At 40.1% G+C, this 25,743-nt stretch overlaps 1 protein-coding gene across 3 annotated transcripts in view; it reads left to right on the top strand.

The window, feature by feature from the left end:
- Positions 1 to 25,743, top strand: part of DLG5 (discs large MAGUK scaffold protein 5) — a 92,729-nt gene that overhangs the window by 52,842 nt on the left and 14,144 nt on the right. For 2 of the 3 annotated variants that reach the window (XM_069864211.1, XM_069864213.1), the window contains exons 8-22: positions 4,890 to 5,120; positions 6,206 to 6,390; positions 6,969 to 7,094; positions 7,787 to 7,919; positions 10,390 to 10,517; positions 11,608 to 11,783; positions 12,276 to 12,379; positions 13,092 to 13,184; positions 14,030 to 15,049; positions 18,301 to 18,439; positions 19,200 to 19,344; positions 19,810 to 19,931; positions 20,420 to 20,509; positions 21,761 to 21,929; positions 25,120 to 25,197. In XM_069864211.1, coding sequence (XP_069720312.1) covers positions 4,890 to 5,120; positions 6,206 to 6,390; positions 6,969 to 7,094; positions 7,787 to 7,919; positions 10,390 to 10,517; positions 11,608 to 11,783; positions 12,276 to 12,379; positions 13,092 to 13,184; positions 14,030 to 15,049; positions 18,301 to 18,439; positions 19,200 to 19,344; positions 19,810 to 19,931; positions 20,420 to 20,509; positions 21,761 to 21,929; positions 25,120 to 25,197 — 2,939 coding nt within the window. The remainder of the gene's footprint in view (positions 1 to 4,889; positions 5,121 to 6,205; positions 6,391 to 6,968; positions 7,095 to 7,786; positions 7,920 to 10,389; positions 10,518 to 11,607; positions 11,784 to 12,275; positions 12,380 to 13,091; positions 13,185 to 14,029; positions 15,050 to 18,300; positions 18,440 to 19,199; positions 19,345 to 19,809; positions 19,932 to 20,419; positions 20,510 to 21,760; positions 21,930 to 25,119; positions 25,198 to 25,743) is intronic. The other variant, XM_069864212.1, reaches the window with a different exon arrangement.

Genomic DNA, 25,743 nt, shown 5'->3' with positions numbered 1-25,743 from the left:
ACAACATAGCTCTAAATATTCACTGTTTTGAACTTCTGACCTCTACAGGAACCACTGGGTGCCATCTACTCTGACTTAAGGTGGTACATGATAGAGTAGTCTCAAATACTTCTGCAAAGCCTGTGCTGACATGCATGTTCTTACTCATCTGCCTTCCTTCTGCCATTATGTTAAAGAGGACAATTTTAAGACTTTTCACTAGAACTCAGGCATGCCTTAAAGCGTGTGAAACCAGAGCGGTGTAGTTTTTAGCAATCTGTTCTTGAAATGCTTGTATCACAGACATGCTATAATGATGCCATTAAGATTTCCAAACCATAATTTGCTGCTCAGCTCTGTTTCAGCTGACATGCATTCACTGGACCCTTTGGTTTACAAATACTTGATTTAGCTTGAAATAGATGCAAGCAAATGTATTCCATTGCCATAACTTTTTTTGCAGCTTTACACCTGAACAAAATGCCTTTTCTGAAAAATTGAAGTGTGGAGATTTTGTTAAATGATAGCATTTCTGAGGAGCAAAATGTGGATTGTGACATCCGGCATCAGAACTCTTAAAACCAACCCACTTCTAGGTTTGAGAGCTCATAGTTTTCAATCCTGCGTATTTGTCAGCTGAGTAATTTAGCTTTGACAGTGAGTGGGGTTTTAATCTGTGTTTCATACCTGTTCTACTGCGATCAAAGCCATTCAGCCAACAGAAGTGGCTGTTACTGATTTTGGTGGAGTCAGGGTAGCTGGTGAGGAGAGAACCACCATTAAGTCATCCTGCTGTGGTTTGTTACATCTGTCATTGTGGCACTGTGAGCAATTTGCCTAAGTGCTTTGATGGGCAAGAAATTACAAGTTTAAATACGTGGTGTTCCCTCCTACCTCGATGACTAGAAGGGGTGTTTGAGTAAGAACCAGAAGGAGCCTGGGATTGTTGAGTAATGTGGTGGCAGGGCACAGGCACACAATGTTCTTCACTCCCAGAACTGGCCCACCAGAAAGCAGAAATTGTGAGACCTCACCTGGAGCCCTGTGCTCAATTCTGGAGTCCTCAGCACAGGAAGGACACAGATCTGTTGGAGGGAATCCAGAGGAGGCCATGGAGATGATCTGAGGGCTGGAGCACCTCCTATGCGAGGACAAGCTAGGAGAGTTGGAGTTGTTCAGCTTGGAGAAAAGAAGGCTCTGGGGTGGTCTTATAGAAGCTTTCCAGTACTTAGAGAGACTCCAGGAGAGCTGGGGAGGGGCTTTTGATTAGGGAGTGGAGGGATGAGGGGAATGGCTGTAAGCTGAAAGAGGGGAGATTGAGATGAAATATTAGGAAGGAATATTTTTCCTGTCAGGGTGGTGATGCACTGGTGTTGCCCAGAGAAGTGGATGCTCCATCTCTGGAGGTGTGCAAGGCCAGGTTGGATGGGACTTTGAGCAACCTGATCCAGTGGGAAGTGTCCTTGCCCATGTCAATGAGGTTGGAACTGGATGGGCTTTGATGTCCCTTCCAACCTAAACGATTCTGTGATACACTCTGTATAATGTACTTACAGGTGTAAAATAGCAATGCTTTGATTTTTCTTCTAGTTCCTTTTTTTTCCTTTCCTGTAGCCATGGCATTTATGAGCAGGTATGTGCCTATATCAAACAATCCCAGCTCGCTGCAGCCACATCCTGTGCAGAAGGCATTCTCTAATGCTGGGAAGAGCAAATGTTTGAAAGAATGAAAACACATGTTGATCAAGTCATACATTCACTTGAATGTAATATCCTGAAAGGTGTAGCTGCTTGCTGAGATGTAACTTGGTGCTCTTGGCTTTCCCTCTGTACAGCAGCTTGAAGTGCCCTGTTACATACACCCCACTGACTGGTTGGAACAGCGCTGAATCCAAATTGATCACTTTAAACCTTATTTCTTTTGTAAAGCTTGTGCTTGCTAGCTTACCTTTTGTGTCTGGAGGAAATGCGAAGGCAAGTCAAACGGAGAACAAGTTGATTTTGAAGCATTAGATTGTGAGCAGTTACTGCAGATGTCAGTCAGTCTCTTAGTTAGATCCTTAAACTTCACCTGCCCAAACAGAATGGGTTAATTGACATCCAAAATGGAATCGTTGTCTGGCATTTAGAGACAATAGAAGAAATCTCAGGATTTTCTGGTATGGGTGGTTTTGGGTTAAGTTCTAGTGAGTTTGACCACTCAAAACCAGAGATCAGGTGTTACAGATTGCCCCCTTTCTTTGCCCACTGGTGGTTTTGTTTGGCATCATCTTTTGCTCCAGCAAATATTAAAGAACATCATATTTCACCTCAGTGGTGGTCAGCTTTCCCCTCTGTTTAACTTAACTGTCGTGTTTTATCCTGTGAGAGGTTATTGCACTGTATTCCAAGGAGAGATCTTCCCTCAAACATGTGAGTTGTTCACAAATTCCAAATCGTTCATCAAACCAAGCCACTGTGGTGTTTCCGAACAGAAGCGATTTTGATGAGCACCAGATGGCATGTTGCCCTGTGCTGTCATGGTGTGATCTTGTGCAAATGTCCTGGAAAAAAGGTGGAGGTGAAATTTTTCTGCTGACCGCTGGAGGCAACGGTTGCTTTTGTTTATGGAGTTTATATCATGCATAATGGAATGGATTTTGGCACAGTGTGTTCTTTACAATTACCTTCAAGAACTGTAAATTCCTGTTTAAAGAAGGGCTTTTGGAGAGTTTTGCCTTGATATTGGGGTGACTTTCGTCTCTGCTGCATAGAGTCATAGAATCAAAAATGTCCTGAGTTGGAAGGGACCCACAAGGATCATCGAGTCCCACTGCTGTCCCTGCATGGAACAACCCCAACATTCAACACTGTGTGGCTGAGGGCATTGGGCAAATCCTTCTGCAATATTGTCAGGTTTGGTCCCATGACTGCTTCCGTGGGGAGCTGATCCAGCGCTCCACACCCTCTGGGGGAAGAACCTTTTCCTAATATCCAACCTCACCCTCCCATGGCTCATCTTCCTACCATTCTCTTGGGTCCTATCATTTGTCTCCAGAGAGAAGAGATCAGTGTCTGCTTCTCCTTCCCCTGTGAGGAAGCTGCAGACCATGATGAGGTCTCCCCTTGGTCTCCTGTTCTCCAAGCTGAACAGACCAAGTGACTTCAGCCACTTCTTTTATGGCTTCCCCTCTAAACCCTTCACCAGCTTTGTGGCCTCCCCTGGATGCTCTCCAGTAGCTTCACATCCATTTTGTCCTGTGGCATCCGAAACGGCACCCAGTGGTATTGAAGGTGGGGCTGCACCAGTGCAGTGCAGAGTGGGGCAGTCCCCTCCCTCAACTGTCTGGTAATGCCATGCTACATTAGATTTGTCATCACCTTCACAGAATATCCGAAAAGCATCAAAGCTCAGTTATTTGCATGCTGCAAATTACTTTTGTGTAAGCTTTATACACACACTTGAAAGCACATTTTATACAGACTAGAGTTAAGCTGTGCCAAACATCATTTCCAGCACTAAAACTTGTCTGCACCACCAGATGGCTTAGGGATTTCTCTCTTCAGAAGTGCTGAGCAACAGAAGCTCTTACTGATGTTGAAAAAACTGGAGTGCTCCGGTAATTGCGCTGCACTGCGATGTTTAAAGTTCACAGAGTGAGTCATTAATTCTATGACTCGTCTGTTACTCTGCAGCAAAAATATCTGTTTTAATGCCATCGCAGAACTGTTGTAAAAGCCTAACTGGCCTTAATTAGATGGTGTAGCTCAAAAACAGCTATGTTAGTGCAGCAAAAATGCAATCATCTTCTGTGCTTTCAATAGTCTTATTCCGTGTGGATTGTTGAGGAAAATAGAATGGAATCATAGAATCATTGAGGTTGGAAAAGACCTCTAAGTTCATCTAGTCCAGCCATCAGCCCAACACCACCATGTCCTTAGGTGCCGCAGCTACATGCTTTTTGAATTAATCCCTCCAGGGAAGGAGACTCCACCACTGCCCTGGGCAGCCTCTTCCAGTGCTTCACTGGTCTTCCTAGTACAGAATTTTTTCTTGATATCCAATCTAAACCTCCCCTGGTGCTATTTGAGGCCATCTGCTCTCATCCCATTTTTGACATAGTGTCTTTCTGTCTTTAAGTGTTTGGACCCTTTCCTTCCTTTTCTTTTCAATAACAGCTGTCTCAGCTAATTTTTTTGAGATCAAAACATCAATAGTTTCCAGCTGGAGGTGGCTATACCAAGAAGGACTTCTTTGTTGCCATGGGCTGAAAGCCTCTAGAGAGTTGGACTATGTAGAAATGTAGTGGCATGAAATTTAGCTGTTTTACTGCCACGTCCTTCCAGTAGCAAGCCTAGTTTAAACTGTTTTGAAAGGGCAGAGCTACATATTCTAAAGCTACTTTTGCCTCATCTTTTTTATTATGATGGAGTTGAATTCCATATTTAATAAAACGTCATTCTGCTTTACAGTGTCATGTAGTTTGATCTTTGCACTTTGGTATCATACTGGCACATGACTTTAACGTCCCTTTAAAACTCATGAGGAAGCTCTGAGATACTTCTAACTAGGTTGTCTAAATTATTTCAGTCCTGTGAAATCCAGTTGCTTAAAAAATGCTTTTTTACAACACCGAGTCTGACTGGTTAATAACCTTCCCTCATTTAGGTTCCTCAGAACCGTGCGATTGTCGCTTCCTTTTGACACAGCGCTATGCTATTGTGATGTTCTGATATCTTTAATACCACATTTAATATTCTTTGCTAGTACTTGCTTGTGCTTACTGTGAGCACAGTCCTTTCTGTTCCTGTTTTTCAGTGCATTAGTGGTAAACTCTGGAGGCTTTTAAGGTGTCAGTGTGTATCCAGTTGGAAAGATGAACTGTTTCCTTCTGTACTTAACCTTCTGCCAACAATGGATCTTGTTTTAGGAGCTAAACTCTGCTCTGGTAGAAAGAGATCGAGCCATTTGTGAGAGGAATGAGCTGCTGGAAAAATACTGTCACGAAGTGAAGGACAAAGCTGAGGCCCAGAAGGAACTCGATCAAGCCTGCAAGGATATAGAGACAGTGAAGGAAGAAAGAGATGTTGCCAGGAAGGAGAGAACGGAAGCTATCATCCAGAGAGACCATCTACTGCGGGAGTATTACCAAGCCCGTCAGGTATTGCAAGTCTTCACAACGATGCTTTCTATAGCTTCAAAGGGTCACTAATTTTGAAGAGATTAAAAGTCTGGGCATATTGGGTGTGTTCCCCCTTTACTCTGAGTCGTTCTGAAATCCCAGTGTGTACAGGCACCTACCTTCATCAAGACATAGTGACAGAACTTCTCATTTGAAAGGAAACGTTCTTTATATTCAGTTTCTATTTATGCAAATACACAGCAAATAAAATATTGTAATGCAGCAGGTGCCTGGGCAGTTTCTTCCTTGCTGGCAAGCTGGTTGCCATCTGTAACACAGGGTGTCCTGTCTGTGACCTGCTCAGGACACTGGCTGTTTCTAGTACTTCAGAATGAAGTTAATTGAACTGTGATTTTAAATTTTCTAGTTTGTACACATTCTTACTGTACGTTTCCTGACAATATATGTCTCCGTGTTGACGTTTTTACAATTCCTCACCTTTCATGTCTTGTGTGTGGTACTGAACATCGATCCACGTACGGCTGTAAATGCTTACATATAATATTGTATGAAAATGCACAGTACTGCAACTTCTATGCTCATGAAATAACTAAGGAACACAAAACTATTGAATATGAAACTAGATAGTTTGGGTTGCTCTCATCATTAAACTTGCATCCTCTTTTCATTGAATACCAACCCTTCACCAGTACAAAATAATTGTTTGCAGGCCCATGGGGTTGGTGTTTGTGGTGGGCTGTACCATTGTAGCTGGCTTGAGTGTTCTCTGTGTGTCCTACAGAGAGCATTCTCTCTGTATTCTCTCTTACTGCTTGCTCAACACAGAGCATGGTAAAGGAACAAGTTAATCAAAGAAGAAAGTAGTTCTTAGCTAAAGCAAGAAACATTCAAACAAAACTTTTTGGAATCACTTTGCTGTGCTTTAGAGTTAAGGGGCCCAGGTGAATCACACATCTGCACTGTGAACATGTACATCTGGTTATCCCAAGGTCAACATCAGACAGTAAATGAGAACCGAATACATCAGGTAACGCATATACTGAAAGCTGTTTGTGCATACTTACCTAAAAATGCCTAAAATATGTGTGATTTTTAATCCTTAGATACAAGATTCTGCTACCCTAGACATAGAAAGAGCAAACAAAGAAATTGAAATGCTTCGGAAACAATATGAGGCAATGTCCCAAGAACTGAAAGAAGCTGTCCAGGAGGCAGAAGTGGCCAAGTGTAGGAGAGACTGGGCCTTTCAGGAGCGGGATAAGATTGTCGCAGAAAGGGAGAGTATACGGTAAGCAAATGCTAGGCAATACATGAGTGCTGTCTGGGTCACCTTGCAGTTCTAGACTATCCTGGGTTTTGTTGGCACTTGCTTCACCTTCTGCAGTAGCTGTCACTGAGGGAGGTTCTAAAAGCTGAGGGCACCTTGTAAGATACTTTGCTTTGAGCTTTTATACCTAGAAAATGTCTCTAGTAGATACTGTGGAGCCTGATAGTGCTGTTGTGTAGGAAAAACAAATCATGATGTGATATAGTGAATCCTGCTATAGCGATAGTCCTGCAAATAATTATTTGCCTTTTGCTAAAAGTACCCAACATATTTGCCTCTAAACACACGTAAAGAGCTACAGGAAAATACTTAAATCAGAATATTTTTCTGCTAGTTTAAAGAAGATAAGTAGAATTAAAGTTTTGGAAGGGATGCAGGAAGTTTTTTATCTGGACACATTGTGTGTAGTTTTTTCTTCCTTATACATATTTTTTGAGAGGTCTGTTGAAGCTGCTTTAAATTTTGTAATGGTGGTGGAACTGCTGTGTTGTTTAGATAGGTTTTTAAGTAAATAAACTGGAACTTCTTTGCTGTTGAAGGACTCTATGTGACAACTTAAGGAGGGAGAGAGACCGGGCTGTGAGTGACTTGGCTGAAGCTCTCCGCAATCTGGATGACATGAGAAAGCAGAAGAATGATGCTGTGCGTGAACTGAAGGAACTGAAGTATGTTAGAGAAACAGTCCAGCTGCATGGAAGTGTGTGATAAAAGCTTTGCTTTGTTAGCTGTTTTTGCAAGTGAACTGTGTTGTTACAGCTGTGGGCATCAGGTATTCGTGATACTGTATGTGGAAATATGGGCAGGATCGTAAGTCTTACTATCTCAACCTTTTTATTTTATTAATGGTACACATCGTCTAGCTTTGTGCGGTGGAAGTACACATAAGCAATACGGAATTCCTTCTCTGAGGTTGGTATGATTGCAATTTAGTTCCTCCCAACTATGTTCTCTCTGGCTTATGCATGCAAGAAAGGTGTGCATCGTGTAATCTCAATGAGTTATGGAAGAGGCTTTCCTGTCAGTATTTATTGTGTCCTATATCATGAGCACACTGCTTATCAGAGGGTAAATTAAATGCATTTTGGAGACGTTAGAAACCTACTTGAGCATTCAAATCATGTAAAAAATAATGCAAAAAAAAAAGTAAGACTCTGTTGGCACAATATATAGAAAAGGAGAGTCAATTAGATAGTGGCCCAAGAACAGTGGAAACACAGAAACATGGGGCAAGTTTTGGCACAGCTTGAGTTTTTTTATTTAGAAAACAAAATATAAGGTATCTTGCAATGAAAACATTATGTATCAGTTTGTTTAAAAGAGTTGTCTGTGTCTACAAATAATTATTTCCCTTGCCTAGGGAGAAGATGGAGAATCAGTTGGAAAAGGAGGCCAGATTCCGTCAGCTGATGGCCCATAGTTCCCATGACTCAGCCATAGACACAGATTCTCTGGAATGGGAAACAGAAGTGGTGGAATTTGAAAAAGACAGGGTAAGTCATGAACGCAAACTATTGTGTTATGTGTTAGATCGTTTTGGGGTCAATTATAGCATTTTGATGCGAGGTATGATTAAATATAGCTCTAATCTGTATTTTTTTTAGTTCTTTATTGTGCTAGGAACTGCACACAAATATGCAGTGAGTGTGGTTGTGTCTAGATGAAAGTACTTGATAAAACCAAGCTGTTAAGCATAAACTTTGTGTTTTTCTTCATATTAATTAAAAATAAAAATATCTCCTTCATCTGATTTTACAAGGTCCCCAGGCCCATGAACTATAAAAATGATATAAGTTAATCATTTAACATTTTTAAAGCTAGTAAGCACTGCCATTCCTGCAATGAATTAGGCAGCCAGAACTTGAGATGTGATGGAAACACTGATATCAGAGAGCCTAGTCCTCTGCTCTTACAGGAAGCATCACTTTAAATCTATGCAGAAAATAGCAAATCTTTTACATGAACTTATTTCTTCCTACTTTTGCTGGGATTTGATGGTTAGAAATTTTTAAGTATTAAAAGTTATTTATTCATGATGAACATATACTTGAGGGAAACAGTGCCCTTAAGCTTAAAAATCTGAGATGAAAGGAGATGTTGATTTCCATTCCTTGTCTGCAGTGGGAGTTAAATGCCTTTTCCATTTTGGCATATTAAATAAAGTTCTTAGGTTTAGCTTTCCGAATAACCTCTACATTCCTTCATTTTCCTAGTAGTACTTCGCTTTATTTAATTTTATTCTTCTTCATTGTAGCCTGGAATTCTTATTCTGCTACTCTGCATGCAAGCCTTGTATGCTCTTCTGTTTTAAATTTTTGGCTGACACATTGGATTGTTTACTAATAGTTAATTTTCTTCACCCCATAGAACACACAGGTGGTCTTCCAGATTGTGTTTCGTTTATAACAGCTTCTGCATCTACCAGAATTTATTTCTCATTCCTGAATGACAAAGTTTGTGATGTATTGCTGTCGAATTAAATCCCTTTTATTTTACTGCAGTATTTGGGGTCATCTTTTATACGCACTTCCAATCTGTCTGTGTTCTGGTAACGCATCCAGGCAGAATCACTAGTACGTTCCTTTTTAGATACACAGAACATTACTAGATGTTGAAATACGTCAGTTGAAAAGACTATGTGAACTGAATGCCAATGCTGATCCCTCAGGACCACTGTCTATCAATTCTTTGTGGGATAACAATTCCTCTTTCACCGTGCTTCTTCATCTCTCTTGACCAGCTCCTCCTTCCTTGGATTTTGTGCATTGCTATCTTCTCCTTTTTAACTGATAATTAACAAATTTGCTCTTCCATTGCCTAGAAAATGAGTTAGCAGCCTGAACAATTTTCAATTCCTGTGGAACTGTTTAGTCACTCTTTACTTCAAAGATTGTTCTCAGTGTTTGAGGTCAAATGTGTAGACTTTGTCTTGCTGCTATCGTATTAAAATAATAATATTGTGCCAATCTTGATTAGATACATGGGAAAATCCTTGCTGACCTACCAGTGGTTGAATTCCAGCATGGAGATTATCAAGTTGAATACATTTAAATCCTTTTATTTGTGCTTCAGCTTTACCTGTCTTTGTAAGCTTGTGTTCTACGTAATCACTCAGCTCCAAACTGAGAAAAGTAATATTCACTTTTCAGCTCCAAGGCTCTAACTCAATCTTTATTTTATGGCGGGCCCATGCTCTTCCCTCCGAACTTTTTTCTTATGTAAAATACTTGGAAGAATCATAAGGATTATAGTATATTTTTGTCAGGTTTGGATCAATTTAATTTCTGGTAAATATACATATTTTTGCATGTTTTAGATTTCCATGTTTGTTTCAATGACAGATTTGCTAACAAAGTTGATCGCTTTTCACATCAAAGATGATCTGCTTTGTACCAGGGCTGATAGAATTTCACCTCTAATCTGTACTTAGAAATAGTCCCCATAATGTGAGAGCTTTCCTTCCTTCTGTTTTCTTCTTTCTGTTTAATTCTGGTCTGTAGCCGTATGAAAGGGAACATTTTTCTGAGTTCATCACTAAGACACAGTGTTGTTTCCTTACCTTCACAATTGTTTTTTCCCCAGGTTACACCAATTTTTGGGGAACACATCCTTGTTCTCTCATTATGCGTCCATCACCTTACCTTAAAACTGTTTATCTGTCCCTGAAGGTGCTTTCTCGCACACTCTTCTGCTTTCCTGTCCCTCTTTGGTGAAGCTCCCCTATTATTTCAAACTTAATCTGAGAGAGAAGGATCATTCTAATGCCAGAAGATGCATACTAAATAATGGATTTGGCAGCTTATATATTGAAATACTATATATAAAAGCTTGCATAGAGTGGGTACCCTGTAACTGTAAGTGCATGGTACAAACACACAGTAATGCCTCTTGCTAACAGACAGCAGCACAATGTTTTCCAGTGCAGTTAATAACTATTAATAACTAGTTAATAACTTTTATTAGGATGATATGGACTTGAAAGCACTTGGTTTTGATGTGGCAGAAGGTGTGAATGAGCCATACCTCCCCGGAGACTGTGGAATCTTTGTTACCAAAGTAGACAAAGGAAGTATCGCTGATGGCCGGTTAAGGTAGGGTTTGACTTTGGAAGATACTTGTCTTTTGTTGATTATAATAAACTAAACATGAGCATATTGTAAATTGTCTTCATTTTTTCTCATTTTTTTAAAGCTCTTTGTCATTGATTGTGTGTAATACGAATGTTAGTTGGGAAATCACATGGAGAAGACCGATGCCTAAAAACATTGCAGAAATTTAACAGTTTGACCCATCCCTTAAAACCTTTAAAACCATTTGAAATGGTTTCATTACTCCGTCTCTCACCTACTCTGTTTATTATCTCCTCAAACTTTTACCTTTTTATTTAAATTTTGGGGAAGATGCAGTATCCCAGACTCATCATATTGTTTGGGTTGGAAGAGACCTTAAAGCCCATCCAGTTCCAGCCCCTTGCTGTGGACAGGGACACCTCCCACTGCATCATGTTGCTCAAAGCCTCATCCAACCTGGCCTTGAACACCTCCGGGATTGGGACAGTCACAACTTTGCAGGGCAACATGGGCCCCTGCCTCACCACCCTCATAGTAAAGAATTTCTTCCTAATGTCCAATCTAAATCTACCCCCTTCCAATTAAAATGCCACTCCCCCTTGTCCTATCACTATATGCCCTTGTAAAAATCCCTCCCCAGCTTTTGTGTAGCCACTTTCAGTACTCGAAGCTGCTCTAAGTTTTCCCTGAAGCCTTCTCTGCTCCAGGCTGAACAACCGCAACTCTCTCAGCCTGAGAGCTCACCTGAGGGTGAGCTGTCGGGGTAGGGTGGGGAAAAGGAGAGTAGAACAAGGGGTGATTTGGAACCTACTCCTGTTCTCGGTGTCAACAGGATGTTTTTAATAACTCTCCTCTACCAAAGAGCTGCTTTAAAATGAGTACTCATTAGAGATTTGAGGATATACTTTTGCTAATAAAGTACAGACTGGAAGTCCTGATTTTCATGTAGCTGCTGTTTTATGCTTTTTCAAGAACAGAGAATTCCAGATAATTAGAGATTAGTATATTGAGAACAGCTCTATTACATTCCTTGTCATGAATGTTATTAATGTGCTGCATCCAGCAAAGTATACTTAGAACACTGACCTGCTTGTTACTGTTCATCTATCAGAGTGAATGACTGGCTGCTGAAGATAAATGATGTGGATCTTACTAATAAGGATAAAAAGCAAGTGATAAAAGCTGTTCTAAATGGAGGTGGTGTTATTAACATGGTGGTTCGAAGGAGGAAGTCCTTAGGTGGCCGAGTGATAACACCTCTTCACATCAATGTTTCCGGACATAAAGGTAATGGCTGTAAAGGAGGGATGGAAATGGTTTCTGCAGCCAGAAATGGCTTGGCTTAAAAGCACATGTTCTGAGTCTCTGCTGAAATCCCACTTAACTGTTACATCCTCCTGGTTAGAGATTGTTTTTAGCAAACTCAGAATGCCAATGATAGTTATAACCTTATTTTTTAAGTACAGGTTTTCCTTTTTGTTCTTGTTCTTTGTCTTTAATACTCAGTTCTAGTCAGGTGCCTCTCTGGAGTGTTAGTGGCAGTCTAAACAAGGATGTTAAACCCATCGATCACCCCAGCTTTGTGTGGTTATATTTAATCTCAGGATATCCAAGTCCCTGTTTGTCCCACACTGTGTTTCTTTAAAAAGGTTTTCAGAAATTGAAGTTCAGTTGGTTTGGTAGTTCTGTTTATTTCTCATACAGGCAGGGCAGACATGCTGTTTGAGGAAGGTATTTGAGTTGCAGGAATCAATTCTTTTCTTTGTGTGTGTATTTCAGATAGTGGGGTCAGTCTAGAAAATGGAGTATTTGTTGCTGCTGTTGTGCCCGGAAGCCCAGCTGCCAAAGAGGGTTCCCTCACTGTGGGAGATAGAATAATTGCTGTAAGTCTTCTGAATACTTTCTCCTATTTTGTTTTCATCTAGTTTAAAGGGTTATCATTGATGATACTATTTAACAACTTTCCGGTTAGTTTTTTACTTCCTCTGTATTACCTTCTTTCTGTATATTCACTAAGTATTTAGTATAAATCAGTGTGTTTGTAGGCTGAGTGATTAATAAAATGTGCAAATTATTTGCTAGACGTAGTTCATAAGAGAATTTTTGGCAGAGACACAGATTTACTGCACACTCTTAGCTTGTATATAATGATAATTGTTATTTTTATGTGTAATAGGAAAGGTCAATTCCAAAAAGCCCTCCCATGGCTGGATGAAAGGGGTTTTGTCTTTTAAATGGCGGTACCACAGGTATTATCCTTCTGGAGGGGACGTTTTTCCATGTGTGGGTTTGCAGCCTCAAAGGATCTGTCAGGTGTATGAGCTGTGGAAGGGATGGTGGTTCCTGTCCATGTACTACTGCAGAGTCTGATGTAATGAAACAAGTGTCATTATGCTTAATCTCCACGAGGAACAGCAAAATTGGAGTTAGAAGGCTTGTTTTTTAGTGAAAAATGGAAAAAGACAGGACAAGGTCAACCAGACTTCAGCTGTGTATACCTGAAGTGGTTTTCCTGTCTTAAAGATGCCACCTTAAGACGCTTCCTGGCTGCTGCCCTTGGTTTACAGCTGTCTGTCATGGTTTTTTTGTGTGTAGATCAATGGCATTGCACTAGATAACAAATCGCTTACTGAATGTGAAGCTCTGCTACGCAACTGTCGGGATTCCCTTACGCTGTCCCTCATGAAGGTGAGTAGGACAAGCTAAATTTGCAGAATTTTCTTGAACTTATGCAGAATTATTTTCATTGGACAGTGAAGAGTATAGGAAAAAATGAATATATCACCACATGAAAGTACTAAAAGTAGATTGCAAATGAACACTCAGCAGTTATTGCCAAAGTAAAGCTATTGTGGCATCTGGTAGGAAATGAATCTTATTTCTTGCCTTTACTTGTTTCCCATTTGTTTGCTGGTCACGTGAAATGACTCCTGGCACAATTGCTTCTTTCTTCTTTGTTTCTGCTTCAAAGCTGCAGCAGTTTTGTACATGAAAGGCAAACTGCCTCCTGACTACAAAAGGGATTGCTGCTAGCCAGGAGGGAGTTGTGCAGAAGACGGAACTCTGGCTGTCAGGAGGATTAAGTACAAGGCTTCCTTTTGCAGCCTTATCGCTGTAAAAATATTATTCTAGTTTGCATATTGAAGAATCCTGTTATGCTGGGCCTGTCACACGGGCTTTGTGGGTGATAATTCCATCTCCAGAGAGCTTGAGTTTTTAAGACGGTAAAAAGATGAAAGTTTTGAGGGTGAATGGGCAATGAAAGATGACTTATTAGCATCACTTAGTAGAGGCAGAAGTATAATCTAGGTCCCTTCACTGTCAGTTCGGTGCTTCTGCCACCCTGTGGAGCTTCATTTTCTCTGATGTTCTCTGCTTTGAATGTGTAAGATCTTATTAAACCTTTCCCAACTGTATCTATACGTATCTGGGTCTACATTCAGGTATGGGTAAATCAACAAGTCTGGAATATGCCTCACCTTAAACAAAGATCAACCCTAATACTAAGTTATCACATGTGGTTTGTGTTTTAGGTTTTTCCTCAGAGTTCATCTTGGAGTGGTCAAAATATATTTGAAAACCTGAAGGATCCTGAGAAAATATCCAACTGTAGGGTTCACACATCCGAGATACAAGCCCAAAATAAACGAAATCTGAAGCTCAACAGCTCAACTCAGACTGACATTTTCAGTCCAGACATCATGGATGGCAAGAAGGACCAGAGCGATCAGAGCAGTGGCTCATTTTGCGATCACAAACCTTTCCCTAGTACCACGTTGTGCACAGACTCTCACAGGAGCACAGTGCACAGCTGCCACAGTAATTCAGAAAACAGTCTCAGCTCCTTCAGCCCGGAGACGTACGGGGACCAAGGCTATGGAGCTGTTGACTTGGACAACAGGAGGCTGCCTTACGAGCCTGCAGGAGCTGACTGTATGATGGTTGAGGCCACGCTTGACAAAGGGCATGGAACTAAGCACAGTGGTGGTACCTGGCCAAAAGTCATGGTTAATATCTCAACAACAGAAACAGAAAAGTTCTCTGTTTACAAAAAGCCCAAACAAAGGAAATCTATCTTTGACCCTGATACTTTCAAAAGGCCGCCGACTCCTCCCAAACTGGAGTACCTTTCCCCTAATCAGGTGACAGGCCATTCACCGCAGCCATCAAAAGCTGAAGTGGCTTCAACTCCTCCAACTCCTCCCAAGAGAAGTGACTCTATCAAATTTAAACATAAACAGCAGGCAAGCTCTGCATCAGAGTCTACAGTAACAACTGGATCGCCACCCACCAGCCCAGCCACTGCCCAAGCTCCAGTTTCTTTGGCACTTAAACAGGACTCTGCTCCTCTCAAGGGGCGCAGCAGGAATGCTGGGCACTATTATCGGGAGGAGGGAGTTGACTGCCCTCATCTCTCTTCAAGGAAATCCTGTGAAGATGACATCGGCTTTCAAAGAGTTGGAGAGCCAGAGATTAAAAGACCAAGGCCAAAATCAGCTCCTGCATTGAGGCATAAAATGACCCCTATGCCCATTCCTAATCCTGCACTACAGGTAGAAGCTTTGTGTATTGAAGCAATAAACTATAAACTTCAAAAGTGTATTTTCAGGGTGGGTTTGGGTGTCCAGCTCTGAGACACACAGTGTGAATGTTGGGGTTGTCCTATGCAGAGACAGGAGTTGGACTTGATGGTCCTTGTGTGTCCTTTCCAACTTGGGACATGCTATGTTTCTATGAACAGGAGAAGCATAGCCTGTTTGCAAAACCCAGGTACCCTGAGAAGCTACCCCAGACTGAGTTGGCACTTCGCTGTATTTCAAAATCCAAAACCAGTTCAGGGAGTTGTAGCATTTAACAGGCAGTGGTGACCACAAACAGAATGATAGGCTTCTGCTTAGCAGCCACGTCTTGGGTTTTAATGCTGCTTGTTGGAAGATCTGGACTCACTGTTGTATGTTTTCAAAAACCTGAAAAGAAATAAAAAATGCAAAGAAGCAACTTTAGAAAAGGAGAAAAAAGGGCCTCCCAGGTTTTAGAAAAGTCCGATTTGTTACCCAGCAGTCTGTACAAATTAATAAGAACAGATATACTGCTCACAGTGGTGGTTTTGGTAAGACGTTGTGTGTCTAATTAATTTTGTAATTCTAATCTGAAGCTCATACGGTGTTAGGTACATTGCACTGTGAAGATGGGCTGGTTATGAGAGTGTGGTTTAATAACACAGTTCAGCCTGAGAGTTGGTTGGAATGGACCATGAAGGCCATCTAGTCCAACCCCCTTGCAGTGAGCAGGGACACCTTTCAATGGATCCGGATGCTCAAAGGCCCCTTCCAACCTGACCTTCAATGTTTCCATACTTGTTCATAGCTGGGTAACACCACTCTTCATGAAGTTCTAGAAGCAATGCAGGCAGCAGAGCTGAACTGGAAGTAGTGTAAGGTTTGGAGCCATGTTCTGCAAAAATACTGAGAGAAGAGCACAAGTGGCAATTTTGTGTGTCTCCTACTTGGCTGCTTACATTGTTTTCCTTCCACATTCCCTAACATTTTATGGGGAAAAAGAATTACAGAGAGTTTTAAATGTAGAAGTGTCCAGCAAATTCTGCATTCGTGTTGTGGTTTAACTCCAGCCAGCAGATAAGCACCACATGGACACTCATTTGCTCCCTTCCAGCGGGCTCGGGGATGAGAATCAGGAACGTAAAAGTGAGCAAACTCGTGGGTTGAGTTAAAAGCAGATTAATAGGGGAAATAAAATAAAATAGTAATGAAAAGAATAACAATGATTAAAAGAAAATGTAATTAAAAGGAAAATACCAGAGAAATAGAACCCAAGAAAGATAAGTGATGCAAGTGAAAACAGTGCTGGCTGCTATGAGGAAAACTAACTCTATTCCAACTAAAACCAGCACTAAAGAGTGTCAATCTTTAAGTTTGTATCTGAACTCAGATTTATTCTGAACAGGCCTGACAGGCAGTGCAGCTAAAAGAAAGGTCACAGTGTTTCGTCAACAACTGCACAGCAAGAAGCGAAGGCAGGTGTATTCTGATGTTGTCTTTTGGCTCATATCTAACAAAACAAGATCAAGGCATTGAACACATTTGAGTATGGGGTGTTTGCTTTACGTAATCTTACCAGGTAGATCCATTAGCACTGAAAGTCCCGTGCTTCGTTATGGTGCGTTGTCATGAGCTCGTACACTGGCCCTGGTTATGACAGTAGTAATATTTCTATAGTGGGTGAAGGCTTTCCAACTGTGACAAGGACACATGTAGGCAGGGACTTACGTGTCAGGGATTTGTTAAGTGGAACAGATGGGGTGGTTTTGGCACTCACTATTTAAGACATCAGAAATCTTAGGCTGTATTACAGTTGATTCTATCCACTCCTCAAGTGATATTGCAGATAGATAGGTGTTGGGTCTAGGTGAAGAAGAAAATTAGAATAGAATTGTATTATTATTCTATTTATGATGAAATTATTTTCTGTTTATAGTAGAATTATAAAGATATGATTTTTATTTCATTAAGGTTACTTGATATATTAATTTATATTTCTAGGATTAAATTAGGACTGAGTTCTGCAGTTCTTGGTTTGTTTTTTTTTTTCCTTCTCTCATCCTCCCAGAAAACGGGCAGCTTTGTAACTGCAGTTGTGAGCGGTATTGAGCCTCAGAAAGTGGACGCTGTTCCTGCTAAACATTTCTCTCTGGTGGAATCCTCTTTGTGCGTTACAGCTACATCAAGTTTTGTGACCCTAAAGTCCAGTCCACATGTATTAAAGTGGTGTTAGAATATGAGAAATGTTTGTAGAACATGCAGAGCGGTTGAATTTGTAGCTGTTTTGGGTGTTATCAGTCTCCTTCATTGTGTGCGTACACAGGTTAGCTTGTGTGTTTTAGGTTGATAGATTTAAGAGAACTTCCATCGCTGCGTAGTAGGTGGTACCATTACCAATACACCTATGGTGGTGATTGAGTGTTGACTCTAAGAAGGTACCTGTAAGTACTTTTTCAATGATTATTGAATTATTACGTATTTCAGTCTCATATTTTGTGTTGTGTATTTCAGATGTGTAAACTGTGTGCTGAGCCCTGAACTTTGAAGCTTTTTAGCATCACTGTCAGCATCTGAGCTATTCTCAGGTTTCTTAACTCGTCGGTGTCTGCTTGTTATGTACAGAACAGAACTTGTGATGGTTCTAAAACCTGAATTATTCTGTTGAAAGGAGGTGGCTTCATGTGTATCTCAAAATACAGGCTTAGAGGAAAACACTTTCTGGTTTATTATCCACATCTTCTTTAGGAAACACTTACGATAATGGCTGAAATAACATTTGGAATGTTTGGTACAAGCAGTATTTTAAAGGAGAAATGTAACTAAGTGTTGGTTGTTGTGTTGTGAAGGAAAATAACATCAGTTAAGTTGCAAACACCGGCCGAAAACAATTACAAAGTAATAGAATCGTGGAATCATAAAATGGTTTGGTTTGAAAGGGACCTTAAAGACCATCCAGTTCCAATCCCCTGCCATCGGCAGGGACACCTCCCACTAGGGGAGGCTGCTCAAAGCCTCATACAGCCTGGCCTCAAATGCCTCCAGGGAAAGGGCAGCTACAACTTCTGTGAGTGAGGAAGAAAGGGTAGAAGTGAAGTGCGTAATTGAAAGATAAAGCTATGGCGAGTGCATTTTAGAAGAGATAACTTGAAAGTTTGAAGTTGCTTACTGCCTACAAAGTTTGGCTGTTTTGTTTTTTTCTTCTGAATCTCCAACTTCCTATAATCAAATTTTGATGTTTCTTGTAGGCACAGAAGTATGTGCCAGCCAGCGAGGAGCATCTGTCTCCAGAGTTACAGGAATGGGCCCCATATTCACCAAAACGGTCTGCGAGGCACAGCGATGGTTTTGTGCCTGCCGCCTTATATGCTGGTGGCATGTCAGCAGGTGAGTGTCAGAGCTTGTCGGTACCTTCTAGGAATGCCCCAAGGAGTTTGTCCGTAGTGAACAAATTGGGGATTAGTCATGATAAGAGTAGAACAAACATGGCTCATAATTTCCATGGTTTGTTGTGATTCGAACACGGCCAGCTCAGCTTTTGGGCTGTGAAGAAGTGAAACCTGTTTAAGAATCATTACTGAAACAGTGTACATGCTCACAACAACATACTACAATGTGCTGTCATTGAAGTGCTCGAAAGTAGCTATGCTATAATTTGAAGTCATAGGGTACACTAGGAGTGGAGATCTTTGAGGCAACAGAAAAGGAACAATCATTTTAGCTGCAGTCAGTTCAGGAACCATATAGAAACTTGCCTTCATGTCAGATGACTCTTCAGAAAGAAAGACAGTTTTTTTTATTGCTGTATGAAAGTTTGACACTTGAAAACAGAGAAAATCTTCTAGTTACTGGTGCACGTTAACATGATACACTGTGAACGACTTAATGTTTTGGTAATTAATCCACTTTATTACTGACTCATTACAAAATTATTATCTGGATTTTAAATATGCGCTTAGGTCCATCTTGTTTGAAATTACTGGTTTCACACGATGCTTAATGTATTGGTCTGTATGTTAATAAGTTTTATTTATAGGTACATATATACATGCAAATGTTATAATACGTAAGTATTTGTGCATATTTAAAATCTGTAGTTTATATCCTAACAGTATGGGTAAGAAGGTGTTTTTACCATCTTACACAGGTACTGTACCACGAAGCTTAGCACCGTGCCCTGCAGTAACTGCTGTCATGAGAAATCCCATATACACCGCCTGGAGCCATCGCGTTCACACCAGCAACTGCCCATCAGTCGCCAGCCAAATATGCCATCAGCATTTGCATCCCAGGTGTTTGGAAATTTATAACTCCTGAAATTTTCAGTTTCGTTTGAATGAAATTGCTTCTGGTAGTTGTTATATACACATGTTGTATAAACACACTGCTCGTGTTATTTTTTACCTAGGATTCTCAAAACCATTACTGCATGGAAGCAATGTGCTGGTTGCTGTCATGTCTTGCGCTCACTGATGGATTAAGTTTCCCTCTGCTCTGTGGGCTGATGTTGGCAAAGAAATGCTTTTTTTTTTTTAATGACGTAATTCCTAATGTTTTCTTGTCCTTGCTGACACAAGTAAAGCCTTTCCCCTTTTTTACAGCACTTTGGGCTCTCTTTCCTCTGACTTCATAAAAGAGAGGAGCATTCAGTTACTCAAGGATAGCCCACAATGTTTTGCTGGCCAGTTTGCTACTTGCTGAGATGCTTTGCCCAGATGTAACTGTTGCCGTATTCTCTTTTTTTCTTTTTAATGTAGTTCCCAGCATCAGGGTCGCCTGAGTTTGGACCTAAGTCATAAACACTCCAGTGACTACTCTGAAAATTCACGTATGAGAGCATCTCATGGCTCCAATTCGTTGCCATCCAGTGCAAGACTTGGTAACGAGCTTTTCTGATTTATTTTCTGTGGGATTCGGGGATAATAAATGGGAGAGTCCTTAATTAGAATTGTTATGGGATTGTCAGAGCTAGCAAAACCTAGAAGGCATCCTATGTTCTTCGCTTCATTTTTTTTTTGTGTGGTTTTATGACTGAAAGTGTTCACTGGAAGTAGCTCTGTACAATTCACACTTAGTTAAAAGTTCACACTTACAGTTTACACTTACTCAAAATAGTTGTCATACGCGACTGAACTGTGCTTATGTACCATACACCTGCATTGTACTCTGTTCATACTGACTGTGTAACCAAGGCAATATACTAGAAACATGACCTGCACAATGTATGTGAGAGTAATCAGGAGGGCTTCTGCATGAATTCAGAAGCCATTTTATTTCTCACTGAAGAAACAGAATCGACGTATTTTTTTCTTCTCTGTAGTTGATTTGACTTTTCGTCATTGTCATGTTTTCTTGTTGTAAAAATAGGTTCTTCGAGTAACTTGCAATACAGAACAGAACGCATTAAGATCCCTTTAACACCAAGATATCCAAGGTCCATCATGGGCTCTGACAGAGGTGAATTATTTCATAAGTCGTTTCAATTGTACTATTTTCAGTATTGACAGTCAAAAGCCTTTGCAGTTGTCAAGTTGCCCCAAAATCTATTTCTGACACTTTTATTAGGGTTACAAAATTTGCCTTTTCCCACAATAAGGTTAAAAAAAGAAAGTTTCCAATGAAAGTCAATTTTTCTGTTAGTTGACTCTAAGATGTGTCACTAAGAAAGAGGGGAAAAGAAGCAAGAATAAGCATTGCTGTGTGCTTTATAGTCATTGTTTTCTTCTAGAATGATGTCTTGAAAGTTTTAACAGTAAAATCACCTGCATTATTTTGTTAATTCTTTAAATATCTATTTTTGCATATTCTTATATTATTGATTGTAAATTATATAGTAAAATACAGTGACAACATTTTAGTGCTTCACTTAAAGTCACTTGGTGAAGGATATTTCAAACCATGGTACAAATACCAGTTAGAGTGCTGGAGAACTGTAGAATTTGGAGTTTGATGGCTGTGAATGTCCACTCTTTGCTTCCATCATTGCTTTAATGCTCTGGAGCCTTAATGGGTTGCGTACAGCCTTTTTCCTAACTGGGCAAATACAGTTCCTAGTAAAGGCTTTCATTTGCAATCAGTAATTTGAGATGGATTTTCTGCAGCTTTTTCAGAGGAAGCAGCCGGAATGTTCCTGTCAGGGCTCTTGTTCAGTAAATTACTCAGGGAAGGTACAGCCAGGAAGGAGATGCAAACAACGTCGCATCAAGCTCGTTTGAAATCGCAGAACTTTCCTGTCTCTGTGTATGATTCATGCTGGTGTTTTGTTGGTGTTTTCAAGTGTTTCATAATGTATCTCATACCCAAAGGAAAGGTCTGTACATAAATGTTTTATTGGAAACTAAACCTACATATAAAATTCTTATTTTACTTCTACTTTCCTGTTTTTCATTATTTCTTTTTAATTTTGTGTTGCTAAGTGCTTTCAGACGTGTACATGGTGTAGCTTGTCTGGAGCCTGCTCTCCTCATTGGGAATGGCAACAGTTGTGTGCACAGTTAGAGTGGCAGAGTGTGCACACAGTCATTAAGCACAGGAAGTCTGCGCTGTCTAAAATTAGTTACCTGGTGTCCCCAAGCTCCTTACATGGTTAATAAGGTGCTAGCGAGTCCTCTTTTTTTGTCTCTGATACGTGTGGTATCTTTATGTCTGTGTAGGTATCCAAGCTATGACAGATGCAGGATACTAAAACTCCGGTGTTGTTTTCCATAGGCTCGTTGTCACACTCGGAATGTAGTAGTCCCAGTTTGATAACTCCTCCACAGTCACCTCTGAACTTGGAAACATCTTCCTTTGCCAGCAGCCAGTCCCAGAACTCCCTCTCTAACCTGCCCAGGATTTCCATTAGCCCAGTGTCTGTTGGAGAACGTAGAAAAGATAGGTAAGGTCCCTGTATTATTTGCTTCTAGTACAAATGTGGCTGAAGAGATTTTGTACATTTGTTTATATGGGGCTGAAGGAATATGAACATTTAATTTAAATGATAAATATGTAGGCAAAGAGCTGCATTTTGGGTCCTGTTACTCTATTTTATTATTTTCTGTACAGAGTCTATGTGGGTTTGTTTTCTTTAAAACTGAAGAGTAGATTCTTTAGTGTAGAAAAATAAGCAGTTTCATAAGGGTTGTATTTCTTCCATGTTAGATTAATGGCCACACAAATAAGATTGGTCTGAATTGGACCACACCCCTTCAGCTGAACTACCTCAGATGCTTGCTTATGATAGGCGTGGTCTGTACTCTGGAAAACTGAGTACAATGAAGACCTGGTAACATCTGATAGATAAATATCAGGTGCCTTAGCGCTGTAGAATATGTGCTCTAGACACTGTGCCTTGATTCAGTTTAGCCAGATCATGGTATTATAGAATGGTTCGGGTTGGAGGAGACCTCAGAGCCCATCCAGTCCCCACCCTGCTGCCATGCTGAGGGACACCTCCCACTGGATCAGGTTGCTCAAAGCCCCATCCAACCTGGCCTTGCTAGGACCTCACCATAAAATACGGCATGACTGCAGAAGAACATACCTGTATATGCAGATGCAGTTTTACTCCTTTTTTTACTCCCCTTTGGTGGGACCCAAACCACTCCAGGCAATAGCATTAAATGTGTGTGTAGCTGCTTGCAGAATTTGAACCTGATATGAAATCTTTCATAAAGGCCTAAGCTTTTAGTTTTTCAGCCTTCTATATCTCGTGATGACTATTGTCCAGATGCATTCCTTATGGGATCGGTCTCAGACATCTGATTTCATTTATCATGATCTGGCTAGGCTGAATGCTAGGCCGAATACTGTTCTGGCAGTGGAAATGAGCTATGATGTGCTGGAATACATTTCATTTCTGTGGACTTCAGGACCACTTTGTGTTGCTTGATTTATGTAAAAGCACTGACTATAAAAATACGAATGATAGTCATAAGGAAATTCTGTATTCTAAATTTTCTGGTCATAATAAAAAGTTATTAATAAAAAGTTATATGAAACTTCTGTCTTGTTTAAAGAATCAGTACCTCATTGATGGCAGTAGCTGTAGGATGTATATTGTGTTCAAAGGACAGTGGTACTTCAGAAGGGAATGTAAAGAGGTCTCTTTGGATTTTCATTCTCTCTTACCTCACTGTGACTGTTGTACTGCCTGTACTCAGTTTGTGTCCTCATATCAATGTGCCTCTAATTGTCATTTGCAAATTCAAAGTCAGAATTTCTTTTCTCTTTCCCTTGACTAACCATGTAGAGTGTTGGAAACACTGCGGGGTTGACAGCCCTATAACTCTGCATCTCTGAGCACAAGATACATGTTCTGATCTCTGGCAAATAACAATTTTTGTTCATGTGGATCAGATGAGTCAAGTAGTGCCTGGTTCCAGCCCCTTCGCTCTTGTGTGCATATGGATAAGCCATAGTTGGAATTGGAAATAGTTGGAATAGTTGGAATTAGGTTTTTTTAGGAAAACCTAAAAAAAATAGAATTCTAAATTTTGTGGTGTTTATTTTTGTGGATTTTTTCTGAAGCAAAACAAAAAGCTTAAAAACCCAACGAGTTCTTAAATTAAGTTCCTAAATTTAGTCTATCCTAAGAAAGTATTTCAAGATGCCTCAGCAGCATTTTAAATGGTTGTTTGGTCTCATAATTCTTTTTGTTTACTACCAAATGCAAGTAACTGGCTTGGCCTTTCCTCAGATAATGATAATAATACAGACAGAAAAAAATTAAAATCAATGTTTCTGTTTGTTCTGTTGATTTTAGTTGAAATGAAAATTAAAATATCTGCTTAATTAAAGTTTTTCTCTAATCAGTGTTCAGTGATTCTGGCAGGCAGTCTGAATGTTATAGAAGAGTGCGCTTCACTTGATTTTAATAGCACTGCTTATCAAGTAAGACATCTTTTTAATGTTACCATTCTGGTTTACGTTGTTATTCCCTTCTACACGCATTAGGAGTTATCTTTAGGTTTGTATTTACTAGAATTCTAAGAGTTGATCCTGTATGTGTTTGAGTCCTTCTGATTCTACTCCAAAACAAACAAACAAAACCAATTTAAAATGTATGCAGTAGATGGAAGAGCAGAAGTATGCAATAAATAAATCAGAAAGATGTAATTTTAAGTTTTTAATGAGGTAGTACAACTTGATAAATTATGTGTTATTAATAGCTTGATATAACATCACAGTTCACATACTTATAGTGAGTTAAAACAAAAAGTTAATACATTGCAGTTTGCTGGAAGTTAAGATACACTACATAGAGAAAATGTAAGCTTCAGTTTAAGTTTGTTAGTAAGCTGACCTTATTTTCATGGCATCAATACCCACACTCTGTAGGCACCACCTCCAGCAGTGCTGTTGGTGTTAATAAGATCATTGGGTTCTGGATTTGCGTTAATCCCAGCAGCCAGATTTTATCTTTTATGCATTAATAAATATTAATTAAAAATATGTTTTATTGAATACAAATAAATAAATGGCAAACCATTATGCCTCTCCTGCAGAAGGCTACCAAAGGGTTACCTTCAAAGGCTGTAAAATTATGTCTTCTTTCCTCTGCCTCCAGCCCCACAGAACACCTTTCCTCCTTCCAGGCTCTCAGTAGTAGCCGTGGGTGAAGTCTAGTCAATTTGTCTGGTCTCCAAAGAGCACAGAGCTTAAGCGATTGTGCCAATGTAGAGGATACCTATAGGGTATAATGAAGTGTCAGGAATGAAAACATTCCAAGTAATGCATGTCAAAAGTAACATAATGCTATTAAGATACAAAATCTACCACACCTGGTATCCAGGCTGGTTTGTTCAGAACAAGTTCCACTGTTGAGACTGGATAATGCCTTTTGTGGGGTGGGCATCATTAACTTTAGAGTGATGTAAACCAGCATTTTTTAGAAGGCTGCTGTTTGTTTCTACACACCATGAAGGACCCAGCCCTTATTTACCAGTGGATACATCCTAACCTAGGGAGAGGAAAGCACAATGTCTCGTGGGTTTCTCTGGTATAAGCCATTTTCATGTTGTACTTTCGAATGTCTTACTGCTGTGTATCTGTTCCTAAGTTCTTCTCAACTCTTCTACATCTTTCAGATATCTGTTCCGTAATAGGTCTTTTCTGAGAATCCCTGTGGCTCCTAGGCCTAGGTTCGCCTCTCTAAGGAGCTTGAGGTTGGCCTGATATAAGGTTGTCCTTCTCGAGCAGCATTGCGCACTTTGTGCTGTTTTACGTGTTTGGATAATTGCCCTGAGGAGAATTTGCATGGTAATTGTAATGCTACCATGCAAACTGCTGTCTTAATGGACTGAGTTTGCAACGGCTTAATTTTCATTACTAATTTCTGTTTCCCTGCATACAAATATGAAATCTGATCTTTGTGCATTGTTGTGCTTTGGTTACCACCGTATCATTTATGATCTTTATTTTCACTGCCTATAAAGATTCCTGGTGTTTATATTTGTAATGTACCTTTCTGGAATATGGTTTGTAAATATACAATTGTTCAGTTACTTTTATATAATATGCATCTGGAAGCTGCTTTCCTGCCAACTTCACTGCCATCCTATTTATAATTTATACCTACCATAACATTTTAGCGCAGTCATGTACCTGGTCTGTGTTTACTGCTGCCACTGTACATTGCATGGTGTTAAAGGAATGCATTTAAGACAGTTGATGGTAATTTTATTTTAAAGTAACTGTTTAAACCTATTTTA

This window comes from Phaenicophaeus curvirostris, chromosome 9 (assembly GCF_032191515.1).
Source record: "Phaenicophaeus curvirostris isolate KB17595 chromosome 9, BPBGC_Pcur_1.0, whole genome shotgun sequence".
Classification (NCBI taxonomy): Eukaryota; Metazoa; Chordata; class Aves; order Cuculiformes; family Cuculidae; genus Phaenicophaeus; species Phaenicophaeus curvirostris.
This window is presented reverse-complemented; position numbering and strand designations above follow the sequence as displayed.